This window comes from Centrocercus urophasianus, unplaced genomic scaffold, assembly GCF_019232065.1.
Source record: "Centrocercus urophasianus isolate 14NV4802_14NV808 unplaced genomic scaffold, USGS_Curo_1.0 seq_23, whole genome shotgun sequence".
In the NCBI taxonomy this organism is placed as follows: domain Eukaryota; kingdom Metazoa; phylum Chordata; class Aves; order Galliformes; family Phasianidae; genus Centrocercus; species Centrocercus urophasianus.
In genome coordinates this window covers 18959551-18983960 of record NW_024884789.1, presented here as the reverse complement: position 1 = coordinate 18983960, position 24410 = coordinate 18959551, and the positions used below count along the sequence as shown (strand labels likewise).

General features: G+C 48.8%; 1 protein-coding gene across 6 annotated transcripts in view; it reads left to right on the top strand.

The window, feature by feature from the left end:
• The window catches only part of LOC122163139 (mucosa-associated lymphoid tissue lymphoma translocation protein 1-like), a 34465-nt gene extending 14716 nt beyond the window's left edge, over positions 1 to 19749 (top strand). For 3 of the 6 annotated variants that reach the window (XM_042824075.1, XM_042824076.1, XM_042824077.1), the window contains exons 9-14: positions 2639 to 2713; positions 3329 to 3456; positions 3724 to 3855; positions 3987 to 4138; positions 8464 to 8589; positions 9948 to 11850. In XM_042824075.1, the coding sequence (XP_042680009.1) occupies positions 2639 to 2713; positions 3329 to 3456; positions 3724 to 3855; positions 3987 to 4138; positions 8464 to 8589; positions 9948 to 10265 (931 nt within the window). In that variant the 3' untranslated portion in view covers positions 10266 to 11850. Of the gene's footprint in view, positions 1 to 2638; positions 2714 to 3328; positions 3457 to 3723; positions 3856 to 3986; positions 4139 to 8463; positions 8590 to 9947; positions 11851 to 12259 lie in introns of those variants that run through there. The other 3 variants (XR_006169832.1, XR_006169833.1, XM_042824078.1) reach the window with 3 other exon arrangements.
• Positions 19750 to 24410: the final 4661 nt, after the last annotated feature.

Sequence of the window (24410 nt, the reverse complement as noted above, 5' to 3'; positions counted from 1 at the left end):
GAAAATTTTCCCTCTTCTTTCTGTGGTTCTGCACTGAGCAATGGAAGGACAACTTTTGATACCGCTGCCTTGAAAGAACTGTCAGGCCCATCAAAGACTCTTCGGTATCTTTTAGCTGCAGAGGTGGGAACACTAGCTTTGAATAGCTTACAAGCTATTCTAAGTTGCACTGAGAGTCACCCTGCCTTCTGCAGCTCTGAACTGTCAACAGTGATGGAGCTTGCTGTCCTTTGATACCTGCCCCAAATGCCTCATAGCAAAACATCACTGTGCAGCTCACTGCTGCTGCATGGAGGAGAGAGCTTTGGTTCCCTGTCCCAAGGCTGCTGAGAGCCCTTGCTGAGCAGAGCTGCTGAATCATCAGCACGGCTCCTGCCCGATCTGGTGGCAGAGGTTAGCCCAGGAACTTGTCCAGATGTCAAATGTTGCACCTGAAAATAGCAGGGCAGAATGTGATGGGGAGGCAGCTTTGCTACATGGAGGCTCCCTGGGAATTCTAACGTGAACAGCAACAATGTATGAAATGGTTTGGAGCTGATACCTCCTTCCTTGATGTTGCTGGCCATTTATCTGCTCAGTGAATTTTACTGCACTTTGGGAGCAGGGTGTGATGTGAGAACTGCTCTGATGTTATGTGGCTGTTCTTCTCTCTTCCTCCCCCAGTCTCACACTTTTTCCCTCCCCTTTCCCATAGCAAGCACAGCACTTGGTGCAGTAGGTGTAATCACTGGGCACGCAGCGGATGGCTGTGGAAGCTCCCTCCTTGGGCTTGTTTTTCTCAAGAAGTCACTGCTTCAGCTCAGCAAAGCCTTTGGATTTCATAGTTGTGTGTGTTCACAACACCCAGTAAAACAGGACTCCTGGGGCCTCCTTTCCTAATGCCCTTTTTGTTAAATTGCTGTTGTGAATTGCAGATGGCTGTTGCTTTTCCATGGCTTGCCCAGCCGTGCATGGACCAGGAGGAGCAGTGTGTGCTGAGGAGGATTTCACACCAAGTATCTCTTCGCCCCATATGTTGGCATCAGAAATACTAAGGAGATGAGAAAGGCCTGGCTCCTTTGCCAAGTGGTAGCAGATGTTCAGCTTCAGCACAGGAGGAATCAGGGACATGGAGCTCGCGTGTCACCCAGTAATTCATGTGCTGATTTTGGGAGGATGCGATTGCCTCTTCCAGGAATTTCTGATTTATGAGGGCTTCTGGTAGTGCTGCTTAGGGCAGGAAAAGGACACCATCTTCTGTCTGGGATGTAGATGAGAACTGAATTGCATTAATTCAGTCTGAATGGAGTATGAGTGAACTTTTACTGGAGCTTTGCCACGCTCTCTGATACCAGACATCTCCCTGCCTTTGGTCATGGTCTGGAAACGCCCTGCTGAACTTTGTCTTCTTCTAGGGCAGGGACTGCGGCCAGTATTTTCACTGCACGCATGATGGCTTTACTGGTGCCATCACAAAAGGTTTGCACCAGCCTCTGTCTGTGCAGCCTCAGATCACTGTTTCTGGCATGCAGACAACAGTACCTCAGCTTATTTGGGGATCTGAGCTCTCATTTCTTCTTGGACCTGGAATCCCAGATTTCTATGTTCATTTAGGAACATCTAAGGGGCAGATAAATCTCTCTGTTAACTGTTCATATTTAGATGCATGTCTCCTTTCCAACATTTTCTCTTCTCATGATCTTTAGAAAATTTACACAAGCCAGATTAATGCTGCCGTTAAATATCTTCTCCAGACTGTCGCACCAGTAGTAGGTAACTTTCTGGGTGCTGGCAATGCAGTGATCCCTTCTGCTTTTCTTAGTGTGCCAACTTCAGTTCCAGCAAGCTATTCTAGAATTGAATAGCACTGAGTAACACCATCTCTGTGCTCTTTTTTGTTTGCTATCAGGAACATATCCATATTACTGGTGTAGGTCTCCTACAGAGAGACCTCCTCAGAGGCAACCAGTCCCCATGTTCTCTGGTCTGTCTGGAGTCGGATTTGCTCCTAGGAAAGGCTTGTCATTAATGTTACCATGACATCTGCTTTAGTGGAAACCAGGACTGTCACTCCTGATACACCCAACCTTGGAAATAACAGGTCACCATCTAGATGCTCACTGAGCTAGATTTAGTCAAGGGTGTCAAAACCAATATTGAGCTCTGAGATGTAATTGCATATACTGATCCCATCTGGCCATGTGTCAGCTTTGATTTCCTGGGGCACAAGGTACGTCCATGGGCTAAAAGAGAGCTGTGGGGCATCCCAGAGCTTTGGGACAGGCAGACAAACTGTAGCCACAAGCTGTGCTTCTGTGCGCACCTGCAAGTCCCTTGAATTTGTGAAAAATTAGCCTCAGGAGAGGGGAGGCAAGGTTGCACCCACAGCTCTAGGTTCATATGCTGCGTAGAGCAGACCACTGATGCAAATAGGTCAGAGGTGGCCCTAACTGCTCATTTCTCCCTGGTTTTGTATTCTTGGGATTCCTACCTTTAGTCTGTTGCTGCCCTACAACGCGAGCGTTCATTTTTTATATGAAGGCTGTTCTTAACTTTCATCCACAGGAGGTGAATTTCATGGAGCACACTGGCTCTGCACTGCAGGCATGCTCTGATAAATGCTCTCAGTACTGACTGGTATCTTCATCTCCTCTTACAGGTACAACCCAGAGTGTGCCCTCTCCCAGGTACAGCCGCTGGAGCCCTGGGGCAATACTGTTTATGGCTATGCCACGTAAGTGTGCTTTGCTGTGCCCACACTATGACACAGGAAAAAATACTGGCTATTTCCATAGTTTCATTCTTGCAGACTTTCAGAGGCTTCAGAATGCCTTTCTCATGTTTCCTTCATTTTTCCTCCATCTCTCACCCTTTTATCTCTAGTATTTCCCATTCAGACACTTCTTTTCTTCCTCCTAATATTGCCAGTGGCAGCTGTTCATCAGTTATAGGGTACTTGTGAAGATGACATTAGCTCCTGTCCTATCATCTCCTTTCCCAGGCCTGAACCTGATTCCCAACGTATGTGTGCCACAAGCATGACATCTGGAACCTCCTGAGATGAAGATGAGCTTACTGCTCCAACTTTAGTTCTATAGGCTGTTCAGCTGCTGTCGCCCACTGAGGCTGGCAAAAGAGGCAGTGCTCTCCTCCTCTGACCCCTTTCTCTACTTTTTTCCCATCCTATTCCCTTCGCACCTTCTGAGCTAATATCAAGCACTTTGCACCATTGCATGAGAGGCTAATTCACGCTCTGCTGGCACAGCCTGAATAGAGTCAGCAAGCCCTTACTCACCCCCAGGACTTCCTCCCATCTCAGAAAGGTAAAGACAAGTCATTCCCCTTGCAGGAGCGAAGATGCAGAAGCCTATGAGTTGCAGGATGGGCAGTTCAGCTCTGGGATCTTCATGAAATATTTGAAGAAACATATTTTGCAGGAGAAGAAAGTTACACACATGCTGGAAGATGTATTAGAAGGTAAAGGAGTGGTTTGTACCCGAGCTGGAAATGTATTTCCCTAGCAGGGATGAGAAAAAATATTGGCAGAATCCAAATCCTAGCAAGGGAGAGAGGGAAGATCAGCACCCCATTCTTCCTCCCCAGAAATGAAGATGCAGGCTGTACTCCATGCAAGGTTTCAGTGACCTGGCAGCATGGACCAGTATGTTGATGTAGGCTCTGAAAGGCAGGATGGTAAATAAGGAACCTGGAGTGACACTTGTGCCTCTAAAATGTCTCCTCCAGACCTTGGCCGGGATCCCGTGGTCACTGGGAAGCAGGTGATGGAGATCAAGCACACTCTGAAGGAAGCCCGTTCCCTGACGGACCCCATCTGCCCCACAGGAGCAGCCACAGAGCGCTGGGGATGCGGCCACGGTGAGCTGTGTGGGGAGCAGCCAGGCAAGGCAGGAGGGAGCAGAGGGACCCCGTGCCCCTGACTGGCTCCACGCAGCAGGGAGGTGGCAGCGGGACCCTCACCTCTCACCCTGCTCTGCCTTCCCTTGCAGAGCCTCCAAGCGAAACAGTGACGTTCCCCTGTGGGGTGCAGGCAGAGCTTCGCTTCCACCGGCTGTTCTCCAACGTGCTGTCTGTCTGCGCCAGGCTGCAGCACCTCCCGGCCCTCCTCACTGATGCGCAGCTCATGCTCCGCCAGCCCACTGTGAGTCCTTTGTGGGGGGATGCTGGGCCCTTCCCCTCAGTTCTCCCTGCAGCAGCAAAGGGAGGGGGATTATAGTGAGCCTGAGGGCTGAACCTGCAAAAGGATCCCCTCCACTCTTAATGCTGCCTTTCTGCAAGTGCTCTGTGCCTTATAAATGCTCCCTCCATGTCTCAGTGGCCTGCCTGGCTTGTAACGCATTATGAAATGGATTTAGCACCAGTTTCAGAGCCTTTAACCAGTTATTTCTCAGGCTTCTTTCTGGCCTGCCTGATTGAATTATTGCATTTAATCTGATTGAGATGAAAAGCCTGTCTGTTTTCTGTGTTTGGAAGCAGACCTGATTTTTGAATGATGCTGTTTTAACCCACTGTTACGAAATAACTCCATGAAACAATACATCCTCTGCACTTGTTCTGTGTTGAGCCATATCAGCTTCCGTGAATCTTTCCTGTAAGAGCTCTGGTGGCCTCTTAGGTGGATCTCTTAAGATTTAACCCTTTTTGCTGCTCATTTTTGCTAACAGTCTTCCTCGTTTTGTGTAGTCCCTTTGCTGAAGGATAGCATGACTGTCACTGGGTCTTTCTGCCCTTGTTGCTGGTGGAGTGGTGCTGCCCTCAGATCCCTTATTGTCACTGGCGTGGAGCGGTGCGTCCAGCAGAGGTCAGGAGTCCGATCCTACCTGCCACCAAGCCAAAGCATCATTTCTTCATTTCTCCTTGTGAGCTCCTTAACATGCATGAAAATTGTGTGCATGTGTGCGCACATCCACTCCACGGCAGCGCTTGTGGGGAAGGGGGGACCCAGAGGCTTGCTTCTGCATGCAGGGCTGGCACAGGAGAAACTCGGGGCAGACCGAAAAGGGACCCAGGAGAGCAGGTGGGATCGATCCGCCGTCCTTGTCCTTTTCCCCAGCGGTGATGGCCCACACTGACCTCCAGTGGTGTGTGCTGACATGGCAGCACATCCTGGCTCTGGGTTGCAATTGGTCTGCCCCAATTGCAGCAGGGCTACCCTAGGCATCTTTGGGACCAACTCAGAGATGCAAGGGTGTCTGTAGGAGGGCACCTGGCTCCTGTATGTTTTAAGCCCTGTGGAATAAGCCCAGGGAGATATTTGGTTGAGGAAATGGCATTTTTTGCATTTGCCATGTTCTGCCTACAAAAGTGGAGTGGGCTTGCAGTAAGGCTTGTCAGAGGTAATCACAGTGGTGTTTTCTAGCATTGATCCATTTTCTTTAATTTTGTAGTGCTGGCGTTCTCTCCCATCCCTCATCTTGCATTTTCATTTGGCAGACTGTACTCAGAGAGAAAGTCTGTTTTAGGATATAAGTTGAACTAAATTACACGGAGATCTAAGGCATCCCCATTTTTTAATCTGCGCTGTCCAAATGTCTGCTTTCTGTGTTGGATCTCCTTATTTTGAAGTCAAGTCACTTGCTCTGGAGCTGTTTGACCTAATGGCCTCCCCAGTCACATCCCTCCCATTTTTATAGAATCATTGAGTTTGGAAAAGACCTCTAAGATCATTTAGTCCAACTATCAACTCCATCCCCACCGTAGCCACTAAACCCTATCCCTCATGCCGCATATTCACAGCTCTTGAACACCTCCAAGGACAGTGACTCCACCACATCCCTGTGCAGATGCGTGTGGGTAACAAGTTGCTGTCAACAAAGGAGCTTTGAACCACACATGTCAAGACTTTAATTGATTCCTTGAGATGAGGTCAGTCCTTGCCCAGATATCTATCTTGAAGGTCACTGATTTCAAGAGCTATTTTTTTTGTTTTTTGGGTTTTTTTTGTGTCAGCCCTGGAGAGATGAGAGGTCGAGGAGAGCTGGTGTGTTTTCAAGGATCCCCCTCTTGACTCAGATATCCCAGTGAACAGGAAAGCAGGCAAAGGCAGAGGGAGGCCTGCATGAGTGCACTGGGAATTCCTAATTGATCTCAGACATACACAGGTCTGTGGAACCTGATAGGATGCACCCTCAAGTGCTGAAGAAGCCAGCAGATGTCACTATGAGGCTGCTTTCTATCCTGACAGCCAGGTACCTGAACTCGGGCAAGAGAGACATGAGAATGTCCAACAAAGTGCCATGGAGGTGCTGAAGGGCTTGGAGCATCTCTTCTACATGAAGAGACAGAGAGAGCTGAGACTTCAGACTGGAGAAGGGGAGTCTCAGGGGGATCTAATCCATGTCCATAAATGCCTGCAGGTTCCTGTAAAGTGGCACAGCAGTGCAGGGTGCTGAAAGACAGGATTGGATTTTAGAAAGATGCAATCTGATGGCAAGGCTGTTACTTAGCAGATGCAAGGTCTGGACGTGGACAGCAGTAAGCAGTAGTTATGCTGTGCATAATGGGGGAAACAGCTGGGTCATTGTGGTTGTCCACAGCCACTGGTCTAACCAAAGCAGGTCAGAAAACTCTGCTGAGGTTACAAACAAGAGCTCCCAGATTTGTGTGAGCTCTCCTCAGTGTTGCTGAGGCTGAAGCGCTGAGTTTGGTACCGTTTCCTTCCAATGTCTGTGCCAGAGAAATGCAGCACATCTCTTTGGGCTTGATCTTTGGGCTTGACTGGCTTGGATTCAGGGACACTACATGGTTAACCCAATCCAGATTCCTGGTGCTGCCTGGCTTCCCGTGCACCATGTTTTATGTCGTAATGGAGTATTGCTATATTCATGCTAGTCACACCCATAGTGTTGAATTTTTCTTGGGATGAAAGTAGGGCATCACAGTCCAATTGCAAACTAATGGACAGACACTCAGGAGAAGAGCATCTTGTGCAAGAACAGATCTGAGCATCCCTGCCCTGCTAGCTGCAAACTGTGATGTTAATCTCTGAAGATTCGCAGTGGCTGGTAATGCAATCACAAAAAGGAGGCACTTAGATGTCATCTGATCCATTGCACATCAGTGCCTGCAAGGAGAAAAAAGGGGACACAACCCAACCCCAGCTTCAACAGGCACCTTCCTAATGCTACTGGAAGTACAGGCACCACCTTTGACTCAAAGAGTTGGTCATTTTCCTGTTGCTGGCAGGGGCTGGCAGTGCTGACTGCATGCTCATCCTGTCCTCAGCTAAGTGCATACTGCAGTGCAAGGTCAGCAGTATCAGGTGAGATGGAGCTGGCTGGGTGCTGTGGGAGCACTCTGCTCCCTTTTGCAGGCGTCCTGCTGAAGTTCTGCATCAGTGGCATCCAGGATGACTTCCCCTGTGCTTCTGTTTTGTCTGCAGGTTTAGTTTAACCCAGCTACTGGGCTCAGCATAGCAGTGTCCACGTTTGGGATTTGGAGCAGATACCTGATGCAATGAGCCAAGCAAGGAGAGGGCAGGAGAGGGCAGTGTTTGTTTGCAGGAAGTGCTCTGCGTTGCAGTCTATCTCCCATTTCTGTTCAGGCTGGCCAAAGGCTCCCTGTGCAGGACAGCTGCTCCACCCCCCTCTGAGTTGTGTCTGCGCTTTGTTGGCACACCCACCTCCCTTTTTGCCAGGTCCGTTTGCTGCCCTAAATGCTTTCCAGTTTTTCTTTCCAGTAACAAGTTGCCAGGTGGGGAGATGGAATTTGACTTTGCTTTATACAGTGATAAATGCTTTTCTTCAGCCTGCCTCCCTCCAATGGACCTGCTGGATCAGCAGCAGTGAAATAAATGACTTTTACTCCTGTTCTTCCAGCCTTGCAGACAAAGGTGATTCCGATGCCTGCAAATCCCAGCATTTAGGATCCAGCATTTTAGCTTCCACGGCCAGTATTCTTCTGGCCAGGAACAAATTGCTTTGGCCTTCTACAGGCAGCAGTTCAGGGGGTGTTCCTGGATGCAAATGTTACTGATGAGGATCTTAGTGAGAGGGAACTGTTCTGGAGAAATTTGAGTAATTAGGCAGGAAATGACAGTTCTGTAAATGGCAGGGGCTAACTCATTACCCAGCACAACTCAGATCTCCCTCCATCTATGCCTTTGGGAAGCTCCTTACTCCCTCCTCCACAGGCCTCTTACACTACAGATCATTGTGATACTGGCTTTTGCTGCCATCTACACCACTGGAAATCCCATAACAAAGATTTCCTGCCCTCAGAGGGTGTTCAGCTAAGTTTTGCCACTGATTTACTTGAGATAAGTGTGTAAAGTCTATATTCCTGCTGCTTGTGTTCTGTAGTACTTCAGTTAGAGTACACCACATTGCCACTAGACCAAGTGTCAAGAGCACAGGCCAGCCGCAGGCACTGCTGTGTAGAGAAGCAGCATGTTTGATGGGCAGCAGTGTCTCCGTGCCCAGAGAGATGCTGAGATTTCCTCACATTTCCTTTGTTTTCCTGACCTAGGAAGTGGACGATGTTGCCAATCTGGAAGAGAGCCATCCAGACCAAATGGATTCTCTGCTCACCTCTGTTTACAAGCACGAGGAGCTGGACTGCGTCTTCCAACTCTGTGGACTACAGAAGATTCAGGTAGAGTACAAATACAGTTTCCTGCAGCCTCACAGAAGCAGTACTTCCCCCTGCTGCTGGCTGTCCCCCTCTGACCATGTAACTCTTGGCTCCGTGCAGAAGATGCCCAGCATCTGGGGTGTCAGCATCACGCCCACATCAGTGTTAGCAGAGCTTGTTGGTGGGCACAAAAGCTTGCTTTTCTCTTGCCTCACTCTCTATTTCCAGTGCCTGGCCAGAGAGGCTGTTCCTTGCCTGTGGCAGCCTCATAGAGGTCAGAGTAACCCAAATGTTGTGGATGAAGGATGTCTCACTAAGCACTGTGATTGCCTGAGAGATGGACTTGGACTTGAGCAGCAGGAGGGATTATTTCCTGCTGTCAGAGCAGTACTGCTGAGCTTGAGCCAGATGTCCCCTTGGCACTCTTCAAAAAGACCATTTAAAGACCACATGAGAGGCATTATTACTGGTCCCCTGGCTTGGTTCTTCCAGCCAGTCCTTTCTCTGCAAATAGCAGCATGCACCTTGTTTCTCCCTTAGTTTTTTCTCCTCTAGCACCCAGCCAGTGGGTCTTGCCAGATGCTTATCTGCAGGGCTCCACACCTGAACATTGCTCTCGAGCTGCTGTGTGGATCTGCTTACAGCGAGCAGCATTAGCCGGGTAGGATACGTGCTTCAGCATATGACAGCTCTTTCAGCACTTGACCGTTTCTGGAGCCCTTGAACCCTTCCCAAACTTTTAAATGCTGATATGAGAGCTGGACCCTGTTGCCTGCCAGGCAAAATCTCCTTTGTGCTGCATGAACCATCTTCCTGCTTTGTACAGCTGGGCATCTTGGGCACAGCCCCATGCTAACGCTCCATACTCAGGGGGGTGGCTGCCACAAGCCCGTTATTTTCCAAATCTTTCACCATATATAATAAGATGGACTGCAAATGGATCCTTGCAGAGTGCTGCAGTTTGAAACTGCCAGTTTTTTTTTGTACTGTGGCATGTGTGCTTTAAATGGTTCACATCTGTGCCCTTACATGCCTTCCTCTTGTGTGTGCAGTGCTGGGCTTTGGCAAGGATGTCATGGCATTCCCTGTGCCCCAAGGCCTCAGTGCTCTCAGTGACTTATTCAGTGAGGTCTCCAGGGAGGTGGCCTGGTTTCAGGACAAGTCCTGAAATCCAGAAACTGTGGCTCAGGCCTGTAGATGCCATAAATGTACAGAGCAGCTCACTTCCTGAGGCAGCAGCACTGCCCTGGCACACCACAGCATGGGGCTATGAGCCTTCAGAATGGCAGCTGAGCCCACGGAGTGTTCTGATGGAGCAAAAGCCTCTGCTTCAGCTCTTCTGCCCAATTCACTTTGTGTCCTTTGTTCTTTCCTTCAAGACGGATGTGGTCCTGCAGTTGGATTTGCATTACACCCAGCTGAGCACAAAGCAGAGGACTTGTGAAAGCCTGCAGAAAATCCTCCCAAAATTGCTGCTGGGGCAGTTTTTCACCCAAAGGAACTACACCCGGCCCAGCTATGACAGCGCTCCAGCCCTGGCAGACCCCAGTGGGGCCCTGAGGACAGGCACTGGCCGCAGCTTGCCCAGCAGCAGCCCCTCCAAGTCCAGCAGCGAGCCGGAGGAGAATGATGAGCGCAGCATGAGCGAGCTCTGCTCAGCCCTGCTGCAGGCTGGCCCAGGGCAGGAGCACCCCTGACTCCAGGAGCTGTCATGCACAGCCTTCAGATGTTAACGCAGCAGAACTGAGCTGCTTTCCAGGCTTAGCGATCACCCTGTCAAGATGAAATTTCTACAGACATCACCAAGGCGTCGTTGTCACGTCTGGCAGAGGACCTGGCCTCTCGACAAGTCATAGTGTTGGCAGATGGCACCCACCGGTGCTTATAGTCAAGGGCACAGGCTGATACTTTCTGCAAATCAGGGTTTGCTAAGCGAGTGCCTGAAAGCAGGATTTGCGGCATTAACTGTGTTGAGAAACCCACAAACACTACAGTCCTGCAGTGCAGCACAGGCACCGTCTCAAAACCCGCCACTGCTGATTGTTACCACTTCTGCAAGGGACACAAGGAGTGACCAAGGGACCCAGATCAGACTGGGTCAGTGTGTAAGCTTTCCCCTGGGGTTGCACGAGAGTTTGCAAGTCCTGCCTGTGTCAAAGCAGGTTTTAAATTATGTGTTTATGTATTTCTACTGAATGTATTTATACTCGGGGCAAGAAAATTGCTTGCTCGTAAAAGCAAGCATGCCCCTTCTAGTCTGTTACACGGGGGCATAAGATGCAGTTAGATCCTGTGTGGTCTTGAGTTCCTCTGACACAGAATCCCCTATGTGTAGGGGATGGAAAAGACCGGGGTGGAGAAGGAAAAACCTCAAAAAAAGTCACTGTTAGTGCAACTGTTTTTTCCAGAGTGCCTGCCTCAATGTGCATTCACTGCAGGCAACTCCAAGCACTGCCTTCTGAAGAGAACCTGCCGTCCCGGGAGAGCCGTGGGTGAGGAGGGCCAGCCTGAGCAGCCGCAGTCCCCTTCCTGCCTGCCCCTCTGATTGTTGTTGAGTAATGGTTTCAGCAGAGCTCTGCAGGGGAGGGCAGTCCTACAATGTAAAGGAGGCCAGTGACCCCTCTGAGGTGTGGGATCTCCATCCTACGTCTTGGAGGTCAAAGACTCCTTGAGAAGTCAAGGTGATGGGATGGGGAAAGTTCCTGAGCTCTAAAAGAGGGTTGGAGTGAATATTTTGTAAGTTTTGGTTCTCCTGCAGCAGTGTGTCTGTCCACAGTGGGAACTGTCTATTGCAGCATGAAAAAATATGAAGTGCTCCTTCCAGATAATCCATTCTACAAATGCTGGAAGCCAGTCCAAAGAGAACAGAGGAGGCTTTTATTCTTGGTGTGAGTAGAGCCAGGAGAAAGAAAAGAGGCCCCATCTGGCTGAAGTTGAGAAAGTCTCCTAGGAAAAAATGTAAAGCTCAAAAAAAAAAAAAAAAGTACAGGATGTAGTTTGAATTAGATGGACTGATAGGGAAACCAAACCAGAAAATAATAAACTGATTGAAGGGAGAACCAAAGATTAAGTCAACACCAGCAGAAACTTAAGACAGGTCAGTAGGAATTGTTTGCAGGCATTTGGGAGGGATTGTGCACACCCTTCTGTACCAGCGGGGCAAAACACGTCCCTGGCTCTTACAGCAAGTGAGGAGTCATCTCCTGCAATTAGTAATCTAGTTCATAACAAGACTGTATTTTTTCTAAATAAAACACTACTGGTGTTTTTGGTGCATAGTTTCATGTGGCTCTGTTAATAGTTTTTGTTTTTTCCCCTAATTGCCGGAGTGATTTAATATTATTCTAATGTTCCTTATGCTTTGAACTCTAGCTTCTGGGCTTCTACGTCTGAGGATTGTTTCTTTTAAGTGACCCTATCCTGAAGTGTGGATTTAGAAGATGGATCAGATGACGTTAATTAGGCTGAAATGATGTCTGATGAAATGTAGATAAAATAATGCCAGCATTCATTGTCAACTATCCATCTCCTCTGCAAAGGGTGGCCCAGGGGTGGCTGGGGCAGGCTTAGGAGGTCTCCTTCGTGTTCCCAACTGCCAAATAGGACCTGTCCTCTCAGCAACCTGAAGATCCTTCCAGTCTACCTCTTTTTGTCTACACTGGGAGCTGAATTTTGTTGGTTTCTTCTTCAGGTCTGCCAGCACTTTGCTCTTGCCTCAAAGAAGTACTGCATCTGTTTGCCCAGATACTAAGGCTTGATGGTGACTCCTGCTTGGGCCTGGATTCATTGTAGGAGGGGATAAAGGTGTTCGTGCCTTCATTGCCCTACCTCACATAGGAAATCCTGTGGTGGGATAAATGTTAAGTGCAGGTAATGTTCCCTTGAATTGGTGTTTCTGTCACCCAGAACAGAATGGACAACTTATCCAAGATCATTGTGCTTTTCTTGGCTATGCATGTCTGGTCTTCAGCAATGGACCTGGGCTCTCCCAGGAGGGAAGAGGAAGGAAGGAGCACCCATCTCCATGAATGCACCCTCATTTCAGACACTGCTCATGTTATGGCTGTGGCAGAGTAGTGGATGATACCTCCGAGCTTAGAAACCTGGAAATTTGATGTTATCCCACTGCATTTGTTCGCGGAGTCAAAGCCTGCACAGATCCAATGGCTAGGCAGTGCAGCTAGGCGTGTGTTATTTTATGCTACTTCTAAGAAAATCACCCCAATAGATTGATCCTTCCAGAAGGACTCAAAACCCATTGAAGGCTGAGGCTCCTTCATTAGCTGCACAGCTGCAGGCAAGGTGGGACTACAAAAACTCAGCTGCAGTTAACTTTGGATGTCAGGGGGAAATTCTTTACAGAGAGAGTGGTGAGGTGCTGGAACAGCTGCCCAGAGAGGCTGTGGATGCCCCATCCATCCCTGGAGGTGTTCAAGGCCAGGTTGGATGGGGCCCTGGGCAGCCTGGGCTGGTGTTAAATGTGGACATTGGTCACCCTGCGTGTGGCAGGGGGTTGGAGATTCGTGATCCTTGAGGTCCCTTCCAACCCTGGCCGTTCTGTGATTCTGTGATAACTTCCCTGTCTTTGACAAGCACCAAGTTAACTGAAGCTTTAAACTTTAATCTGATGAAAATAGTAATATCTAAATGTTTGGTATTTTGGGTTCAATCTTCACTTTTTTATTTCCTCTCTGCTAATGGAAAACCGTTAAGAGGAAGGTTTGTGCTCAGCTTATTCTGCAGTGTCTGGGAGTAATGCTCTGCTCTTTGTGTGGCAAAGCGAGGAAATGCACCCAAACTGGCAGTGCAAGTTAAGGGAAATGCCACTGTGTCTGTTTTATTTAGTGGCTGGAAAATCATGGGCCCGGTGTGCAGCTGAGAACTGTGCTATATGTAGGCTGGCATATATATCTAAACCTGGCACACTTCCATTGGCAGTAGATTCTTCAAGATTTGGTCTCAGTTGTTAACTAACTTTCAACTGTCGAGCTGACAAGCTGAAACTCTCCATGCCTCCTGCCAATCTCGTGCTACTTTCTGGCCTTTCCTACCATAGCCGTGTTTGAAAGGCCATTCTGACAGACCACCTCTGCTGCCCCGTGTCACACAGCAGCAGTATGTAATGGTTACTGGTGCAAAGGTTCAGCCTCTACTGCTGCAGCATCAACATGCGCCTCTGACATTGTGGGCTGACATCACAAAACAGGAGACATTACTTTTGGAGCAACCCTCATAAGATACATAAAATAAAAAGAAAACAGGGACATTGCTTCAGCTCAACTGGTTTTAAACTTTTGTACAGATTCACGCCTCCCCAAGAAGCAGATTATTCAGTAACGAAGCCAGGAGAATGGATTTAAAGCAAAGGAGTGAGTGAGGTCATCCTTTATGGAGGCAATAAACATAAGATTGCTCAAATTAAAAGGGTCAAGCTGCATTCCATCAAGTTCCCCTTCTGCAGACTGCCTGGGTAGCTCTTTGGAAAGCAAAGGCAGGAGCAGGTGTGGTGGTGTGGTGAAGCCTGCAGGCTCAGACTTTGTTAAGCTGAGAAAATGACTGACAGCGCAGCCTCTTCGTACGGTTGCAGAGTTCTCTCTTCTATCAGAGATGATTTCAGTGACTGCTTTGCTGTTGTTACTAATCACTTGAAATTGGGCCCATGACATCATGTAGCATTGAAGAGAGCATATCGCCAAACAAATGAGACTCCTTGAAGTGCTTGAAGTTGCTTCTTATCTTCACAGTTTGGATAACCTTTTGCATAATAATCAACAGCTTCAAATGTCTTGGTCATATCACCTCCTCGAAGAGATGGAAGGCACTCTTTGAAATTGCAGACCAGACTGCGTATACACAAGAAGCGCTGATGCGGTGTCACGCAGCAACGATGAGCAAATGTCTCTTTGATAAAGCTGTCTTCGCCAAGTTGGATTTTCTTGCCACAGTGTCAGGAATGGTTGATGAGACAGACGTGTTATTAAGTGGTAGAAATAAACAGATGGAAGAAGCAAGTGAGAGATTTCAGCGATGACTTTCCAGAATGTTTCAGCAAAGAATGACCTAATTTCTATTCTTTAATGGAGATAAAAAACACGAGATACTTAAGAAAGTAGTTGTAGACCTCATATATGAGTATACCTGGCACCCACTGCGGTGCCTTTGCTGGAAGGCTCAGCCGGGGAGCAAAGGGGGTCCTGCCAGGTACAGCTGCAAGTCTGATCAATCCCAACCTGACCACAACCATGAGACTGAGTATTAATAGGCATGGAGAAGGTGTTCTGGTCCAGGCTTGCTGCTCCTCTGGGTGCTGTGCCATGCTAGCAGGATGTTGACACGTGCTGGCTGCCTTGTTTCCCACTGGGTGTCACCACCTAATTTTGAGCCTCCTGCCTCTTTTCTTGCTTGTTTATGCCTGTCCACAGCATCTCTTCCCCATAGTATTCCATTTTGTCTCTTCCCACCACGGAGGACATGGAAGTTAGGCCAGTGCCCATCAGCACCTGCCCTCCAATGGGAGGATGGATGACCACAGGCAGGCTGAAGCTATTTCCTCCCTTTGGACTGCAGATGTTGGAGCATTGTCTCCTGCAGAGACGTGGCACTGTCACAGCACTAAGTAGCAGCGTGGTGAGCATGGAGGAGCCTGCCTTTGGATGTGGGTCCCTACGGCTGGGCTTGAGAGAAATCCTTTTTTCTGTGAGGATTTCTGCAGAGAAGAGCAGCTGTGCTCTGACCTGGACAGCACACTGCTGGAAAAGCAGAGGGCAGTTTCTGCCATGCCGCTGTCTCCTGCCTGCCTGTTGCATCCTTTCTGTTGCTTAATATCAATTATAAAATATTAAATCAGACAAATACCTTTGGCCTTTCTGGATGATAAGAAAATACATTGTTCTCCCTCCTATAATGCTGTTGTTTTCACTGGAAATGCTAATGGAATTGTGTAAAGGTTATTTCTGCCTCCTCTCCGGTTCGGAGACGTGGCAAAATGCTCATGATGCCCTTTGTTTATGCCTTTTTAATAGCAGCTTTTATCTCTGGGAATCTGAGGTGTCTGTGTCTTTCCAGGTGCTCACCTGCAGGGTTCTTGGGTTCCTTTTGGGGGAAACTTCCTGGAGAAGATAAATGGATCTGCGCTGTCATAGGCATCTCTGCTGGAGCAGAGACCTGGGGGTCTGATAACAGAAAAGAGCTTAGCACCAAGATAAATGACCATAATTTCTAGCCCCAGAAATATCAGGAAATGATGGGTTTTCCCCAACCCATACTTCTGCACAGGCTGATAGATGCCTTTCTGTGCACTGGTACTCCTGTGACAGCTCGAGTCACAAACCTTGCAGTGCTTTGAGCAGGAGGTTGGCATGGGGACTTTCAGAGGGTCCTCCATCCTTAATCCTTTGAGGAATCCACAGGAAATTGCCACAGAAATCAGTTTGGCTGCAGTCTTCTGCTATTGTATGCTCTTGTGGAAGCTCATTTTTGATGAGGAAAAGATAAAACCAAAAATGTGGCCAGTGCAGGGATACCCTTCTCTGCCCATACCAGCAAAGGCTTCATGTCATTCTGTGTCTTTTGCACCACTGGAGGCAGGGGGTGGACATTGTGCTGATACCCTAAGGGCTGCCAGAGCAGTTGGATGAGGATTCATATCTTTTCCTGAAGAATTATCTTATAGCTCCCATGGTACAGCTGGTAGGGAGGGAGAATGGTACTTTGGGAGCAGTGGGTCTAAGGCTTTGAGAGGAATATGAGGTGGTTCCTGGAGACAGAAGGGCACATCAGAACAGCTGGCACTGCATCTTTCAGAGTTAGAGGATGGAGAGAATTGGACACTGCATGTTGGATGCTATGGCATTCAGCAAAGGGCCTGGGCAGAGAAATGGGTACATCCCTGGGGCTCAGCAGAGATACGAGTTGTAAATCCTGCTGCTAAAAGCTGTAATTATCTCTTTCAGTTATTTTGCTGATGTCCTTGGAGGAATGTGCCTGAGAGGTCAGAGGGAACCAAGAGCAGCTGCTCTGGGAGGACAGACCTCTGACTGTGGATGGAGATTTCTGCTGCATGTTGGCTACACAAATCCCCACTTTGGTGGCTTTGCTCTTCGCACCTCATTTCAGTGAGGTCGTTCACATCCTCCCATGCGGAGAATATCACAGTGTGGGATGCACACAGAGAAGTCTGGTCACTGCATGACATGGCAATCGTGGCCATGGCTGCAGAGGTGGATGAACAGGGCTCACAGGCTGTGCTCTGGTTTGAGTGATCACTTTGATGACATTTGAAGACTTCAGGGAACAGTTCTTTTTCCAACACCTGTGGCATCTGCATAATGTGTTTCTGGTAAGGTCCCAGCTGAAGGTGGCACAGGACAAGCAGACACAGCTCAAGAGAGGAGTTTGTACTTCCCCCAGCAGTGTCAGCCTGTCTACTGAAATTCATGCTAAATTGATAACATCATTCACCACACTGTTCCCCAAAGTCTCCCTGCTGCTGAGTTACTCTCATCTTTTCACTTTCTGTATGTCTTTCATAAGGGTCTCGTTGGCACCTGCATTCATTAGAGAAAACCTGAAATTTAATTTCTAACACAACTTCTTTGCAATAATCTTTAGACTCTGTGATTCTTGTTCGTCCCTTCCAGCTCAGGATATTTTATGATTCTATGATTTCGTTGTGCACTACTGACATAGCAGAACCTCTGGATTCCCTTGCAAGTCTGCTGTGACCCGCAGAGATCTCAGGGGTTCCCAACTGCAGTCGCCCATCACACCAGCACTGCTGGTGGGATTGACTCTGGCCTCACCTTAAGCCATGGAGACACTGTGGACCCAACCTGGTGAGCAAAATCCTGAATAGAAGCAAGGCAGTTGACAGCTGCAACCATAAACTCAGTTCTGTGGTCAAGGAGGCAACTCTACCCTAAGTTCAAACTGCAGTGAATTTCGGATGCCCATGTGCCATCAACTCCTTGAACACCTTGAATGAAGTGTCTCTTGCTTGTGAAATGGTGGTGTGAAAGCTAGTAGGCAAGCAGGAAAGCAGCTTAATGGGCTGTGAGAGGTAGTTGCCAGGCTGAGATGTATCTAGCAGTCAGAGGAATTGTTGCCTGGTATTGTGTGGTGACACAGGCATTCCAACAGCCCTCTCTTAAGTCCCAGCCACGGGAGGAAGATAAGAAGGCTTCCAACCTGATGGAGGCAAAAATACACAGGGGAGAGAGATAGGAACCTTGTCTTTGCTTGGGGCAGAAGGAGAAGACCCCCCCTTGCCCCTGAGGCCCCCCTCAGCCAGTAGATAAGAACTCTGGGGATGGAAAATGAAGGCAAGGATAGTGGTTTGGAATCAGAAAGGGGCAACCATGATGAGAAGCGAGAACCAGAGTCAAAACCAGCATCACTAAAAAAAGGCGAAGGATCTTATTAACTGGAGGCTCTGTGCTGAAAGGCACCAAGGTGCCCATCTGCCACCCAGATAAGCTCTCTGGAGAGATCTGCTGCCTACTGGGTGGCCGCATTTGGGACATCAGGAAGAGGACATTGGGTAGGATAAAGCCAAACTTGGCGAGGGGTTCTTCGGGCCAGTGCTCTTCCTCATCTTTATCAAGGACAGATGGTGGATTGAGTGCTCCCTCAGCAGTTTGCTGATGACACCGAGCTGGGTGGTGCAGCTGACACAACGAAAAGAAGGGAGGCCATCCAGAGTGAACAGGCTCAAAAAGTGGACATATGAGAATCTAATGAGGTTCAACAAGGCCAAAGGAGGGTGATGCACTTAGGTCAGGCCAATCCTGGGTATGAGCACAGACAGGAGAAGAATTCCTGGAAGCAGCAGTGCGGAGAAGGACTTGGTGGCTCTGGTGGATGAAAGCCACACACGAGGCAGCAGCGTCCATTCGGGGCTGGAAAGCCAACTGCATCCTGGGATTCTGGGCAGCCTGACCTAGTAGCTGATAGCCCTGCCCTTGACAGCAGGATTAGAGCCAGGTGGTATTTAATTTCCCCTCCAACCTAAGCCATTCTATGATTCCATAAGACCTATAGGGTTCATTCTTGGCACTGGTTTGGACATTGTTATTGTTTGGAGCATTGTTAGCAACTGATGCTCAGAAAGAACTCCATGCAGCTTGGGAGGAGTTGTCACAGGGAAAGGGATTTGGCAATGGAAAGGGCATTCACCAGAATCCCCTCCAGCTTAGCATGTCAACTGCAGCACAGTGATAGGGCAAGATGCTTCAGAAGACCTGAGAAACCTGCCACCTCCCACACAAATTCCTTTATTACTCACTTCATCCCTACCCCAGAGCCGTAGATTATAATTTTACTCTCCCTACTCCATCATAACGTTACTCTTTGTCTTTATCAAGGTTCTAATGAGTCCTTTTCAGCCCTCTCATAGGGAGAGGGTTACTGCTTTTCTTTAATCCAGCACTGAAATGAGGCTGCTTATTCATTCCTGGCTCCTCTCCACAATTCTCTCTTGCAGGAAACACTTCTGGTAGGCTGCAGTAAGAGTACGCAGCACATCTCTCTGCTGCACTGCTATGAGTCAATGTGAGTTCAACCTTTGGAAAATCGTGTCTTGAAGGCCAGAGGCATTTGTCTGTCCTCTCCTTAAATGTCTTTCAGCAACACGTCACAGCACTGCAGCCCATCGCTGAGCACCCCGATGGCCTGCTGAGTGCCTAACAGGATAAAAAAGGACATAAAATGCTCTGATGTCCGCAGTAATAGGGTCAAAGGAGGTCTGCTGGAGACAACTTCATCTTCAGATGACTTCTGGCTGTGCTAGTGCTGTGCTGTCTTATCATCACGGCCCCTAATGTTTTTAAAGTGTAAATATTAATAATAATTCTTCATGGCAAATTCTACAGTTGTTTGTTTGTTTGTTTGTTTTTCTGGAAAGGCTGTTTGTCACGGACTCTTGCAGTTTCCTATCTTTCTTCATCTGCATGGTTTGAAAACAAAACCGGCAGACACTCAGCCTCCTGCTTCTGTAAGAGATTTCCACTTTAGCATTTTAAACGTGATGCCAGAAGTGGCAGGTTCACCTCAGCATTATGGGAGAAGGGGCAGGTAATTCAGGAAGAGCACAGGGATGTTGCTGGAGTGTGCAGAGGGAAAACTAGACAGGCAAAAGCTCAGCAAAGACTTAATGTGGCCACCATTGTTAACAATTAATCTTTTTACGAATATATTAACAGCAAGAGAAGGGCCAAGGAGAAATCTCCATCCTCTGTTGGACACGGTGAGAAATAACTATTGCTGAAGATGAGAAAAAGGCAGAGGTTCTCAATGCCCTCGTCTGTCTTTAGCAGACAGCAATAGGAAGCAGAACAACCCCACACCATTCAGGAGGAAACAGCAGCCTGCTGCTCCACCTGGGCTTGCACAAGTCCATGGGGCCGGATGGGACCCACCTGAGGATGCTGAGGGAGCTGCTGGAAGTGCTCACCAAGCCACTCTTCATCATACGTCAGCAGTCCTGGTTGGTGGGGGAGGACCCAGGAGACAGGAGACTGTTGTAAATGAGACCCCAGGGGACTCCAGGCCTGTCAGCCTGACCTCAGTACGGGAAGATCGTGGAGCAGATCATCCTGAACCTGATCACTCACCATGTGAGGGACTGAATGCAAGTGTGGTAATCCAAGTTGGGAGGAAGTGCTGATGGGCGTGAGGGCAGGAAGGCCCTACAGAGGGATCTGGACAAACTGCATCGAGGGGCTGAGGCCAGTGGGATGAAGTTTAACAAGACCACGTACCGGATCCTGCACTTTGGCCACAAGCCTGTGCATCGCTACAGGCTTGGGGCAGAGTGGCTGGCAAGCTGTGCAGAGGAAAAGGATCTGGGGGGTCCTTATGTAGAAAACCCAGTCTGTGAGTGACACTGAATCACCCTATTGCTGCCCAACATATGGTTCTTACTCACAGGCCACCCCCAAGCCCAAAATACACCCCTTACCCAACATGCATGCCAGCAACACACACATCTACATCCATTTCTTTCTGTGACCGTTTGAAGCAGCTTCTTGAAGTTTTTTGGGGTTGCTTTTTGAGATATAACCACAATGAAATGGCTGTGAGGGTTCTACAGCCTATTTTGGACAGTAAGCCTTCCAGTAGTTTTTCAAGCTTTGGTCAAAATCTCCAGCAAAGCTCAGGAGAGCTTTCAGGAGTGACGTGGGCCATGGCTTGATCCTGCTGGTCTTTCTGCCCCAACAGGTGGTTCCCACCTGCATGCCAACCACTCCACTCATTTTTGCCCACACAATGTGAAAGCCAGTGAAGGAAGAACTGAAGTTTAATTTCTTCCCCAGAGAGGCTTATGATGTCTGGATCAGATCTCTCCAGTTCACGGAGTGGTTGCATAGGGCAACTCTGTGCAAAGGGATAAGAGCATACCACAGCCCTCATGTCTCCCTGGGAAACATGGGGAAATCACGATGGCCCTTGGCCAACCCAGCCAGGGCTGCAAGCATAGGAAACATTGCTTCAGAAGCACAGACACGTTGAGAAGCTCCTCTTGCCCCAGCCGCCTGCTTCCAACCATGCTGAAACCTGGAAACTGGATGCGAGTCTACCTGGAGCCAAGACAAGGAGAAAGGGGTCATTCTGAACCTGCCTCAGCAATCAGGTCACTGCTGTCAGCATGGAGAATTGTGCAAGGGACCTTGCTTGTCCAGGCTTTGGAGCGTGTCTGTACTGCACTGGAGTCTGCAGCTCTTGTGATGAAGAAAACTGGTTCTCTGGAAGTTATTTCTCCAGTTCCCATTGCATGGTAAAATTTAATTTTTACAAATCCAAAAAAGGATTTGCTGTTGCACAAGTGAAAGCTGGTTGGGGAATGCTGCAGTGGTGCCATTCCAGCAGCCTTCCTGCTCTATCACATCTCCAACCCCAGCAAACAGGAATCAGAAGAACAGCAGGGCACAGAATACTTACTCTCCAATCCTAAAATTGAAGGATTTTACCAAATTAGGGTTCTCACTGCAATTCCCAAATTCCCTGGGATACAGAGCTTTCTTCTGTTCAATCTGATGCAAGGATGGATATGGGCATCCAGAAGGATGAAAGGATAGAAACTTGCAAGAGCAAAATTTTCCATGTCTGTTGTTGTTGATCAGTGGTCATATGGGGGGGATCTTTGTTGAAGAGTCATGTTGGCTCGTTGACTTTTGTGCCAATAAGCCAAAGGGGGGGGAGGGGGGGGATTCTGTTTGGAGCAATGCAGAGGGCATGCCCTTGGAGGCAGGGAGACCAAAGAGCCAGAGTGAAAGGTGTAAGTGGTTTTAAATGTATACAGATGATATCTGTGTAATTAACTACTCAGATTTAAGTTACACCCTTTTTGTGTGTGCGTGTAGATAATGCCGATGGCTACGCTGTTATCTCAGAAGAATGTTTGTGTCTGGGGATTCATTCTCATCCTGCCAATAATAAACCTTCCCTGGAGTTTCTGAAGCATTAATTACAGTTTTGTAACACGCGAGTTTTGCAACGAGCTCAAGGTAATTCTCTGTTACACCAGGCTCTGACAGAAACAAATTAATCGCTGATTTGAGAACTGACAGTTGCCTAGGCATGAGCACTCAGGACTTTATAACGTTTGTTATGTATAAATAAAATCGGTCTCACCGTGTTTGCCAGCTCGCCTGCCTGTATACGCGCACCCTCTGACACAGCCAGCACCTGGGAAGAACCCATTTCCCCCAGCTAAAAAGCAAGTTTGAACAGCCCCACACAGGATGAAAAGTTGAAAGCGAGGATCTCAGGCATGGCTGCACAACGCTTGCAAGTATTTAATAAAGCCAGGATGGAAGAATGCTTGATTCGTGAGTCCACATCCTCTGAGCACTGTAAAAACCCCATCCCGATTCCTCCTCCTCTTCCTGCCCCCTCCAACCAGCTCCCATTGCAGTGGGAAGGGTCGTTCCCTTGGGCAGGAGATTGCCCACGTCCAGAAGGTTGCACCCAGGGACGCTGCTCCTTGCAGCATCTGTTGAGCCTTTTTGCATTTCTACTGACTTGTGGAGGGGAATTACCTCCCAGCCAGGCACTCGAAGGCTGCCGTTTCTCCTTGGCCATTTGATACAGAGCTTAATTCCCATCGGCACTGTATTTCTTAATTAGCACAACCATTCAAATTACAGTGGCTTTCCTGCAAGCCACAACGTGTTTGGGACTGTGGCAGGTCTTTATAACCGCATGAGAAGTGTCTGTCGCAGCAGTTACAGCCTGCAGCTCACAAGTAGCTTTTCACAGAGGCGTGCTACAAACACAGGTACCACTTGTGATTTTGAAAGTGTTTTCTCCATACAGCTTCCCTTGTCCTTTCCTTCCTCTTGGGCTATCATCTCCTGCTCTCCAGTTCACGCTCAGTGCCTCTAATCCTGGTGCTGGTACAGCTGACAGGAGCCTGGCTCTGTCTTCCCTGCACCTCCCTGCTGGTGTCTATGGACATGGATGAGATCCTCTCGAGCCTCCATTCCAGGTTGAAGGCACAGCCCCTCCTCACAGCAGTCAGGCTCCAGGTCCTGCATCATCTCCATTGGCCTTTGCACTGGGGAGCAGTCCAGGCATGGCCTCACCAGTGCTTCTGAAAACATCAGCAATCAGAGAAAGTACCAAGCCCAAGCCATTACAATCAACTTCTTTTTATTTTTATCTTCAGGAATTAATAATGTGTACCCAAGTGTTTTATGGTTAAGAAAGTCACTAAGCAATTAACATCAGTAGTCAAGGAATCCTACAGAAGCTCCAAAGAACCAGGAGAATAAATCTAACACCTTACTTACATCTGTGAAAAGAAAGCACGACGATGGGAAGTCCAGATCCTCTAATCTAACAGAATCATAAATAAAATGATGTAAGTGGTGCTGTGGGATATGATATTGAAAGAGAATTAAGACGAACTAATTAGCAGACAGCCTTCTGAGCATACAGTTTTTTTGCATGAAAAAAAGAAATGCAAGGCACCTCAAAAAGTGGAGATAGGGATGCCCACAGCTGGGTCATGGCGTAGTGCTGCCAGATGTGTTGTCAGAACCACCGAGTCCTTCTCCGCAGCGCTGCTCTCGTGAGGCCTTCTCCCATCTGTGCTCACAGCTGGGATTGCCCCGACCCAAGTGCGGCACCCCGGCTTGGCCTTGTTGAACCTCCCTGGGTTCACGTGGTCCCGCTCTGTGAGCCCGCCCAGCTCCCTCTGGATGGCATCCCTTCCTCCTGTCGTATCCAGCGCAGCGCTCGGCTCAGTGCCATCCGCAAACTGATGAGGGTGCACTCGGTGCCATCATCTGTGTCACTGATGAAGATGCGAACAGCAACAATTCTGAGACAGACCCCTGGGGGACACCGCTCATCACCAACCTCTGCCTGGACATAAAGACACTGAGCACAGCTCCCTGGCTGTGGCCATCCCCCTGTTCATATCATGGAATCACAGGATGGCCTGGGTTGAAAAGGAGCACAGTGCTCAACCCGTTCCAACCCCCTGCTGTGTGCAGGTCGCCAACCAGCAGCCCAGGCTGCCCAGAGCCACATCCAGCCTGGCCTTGAATGCCTGCAGGGATGGGGCATCCACAGCCTCCTTTAGGCAGCCTGTTCCAGTGCCTCATCACCCTCTGGGTGAAAGAATCTTATCCACTAAGTAATTGTAAGAGTCCACCTTCCGACTTCACCTTTCTCTAATGTACAGATACATTATATACAGTGTATAGACAGCGAGCCACTGCCCCGCAGGTCCCATCCGCTCCGGGATCCGCCGCGCTTCGGTGCCTGAATACCGCAGCGATGGAGCAGCGCCGGCAGCACGGCAGCACGGCAGCACGGCAGCACGGCAGCACGGCAGC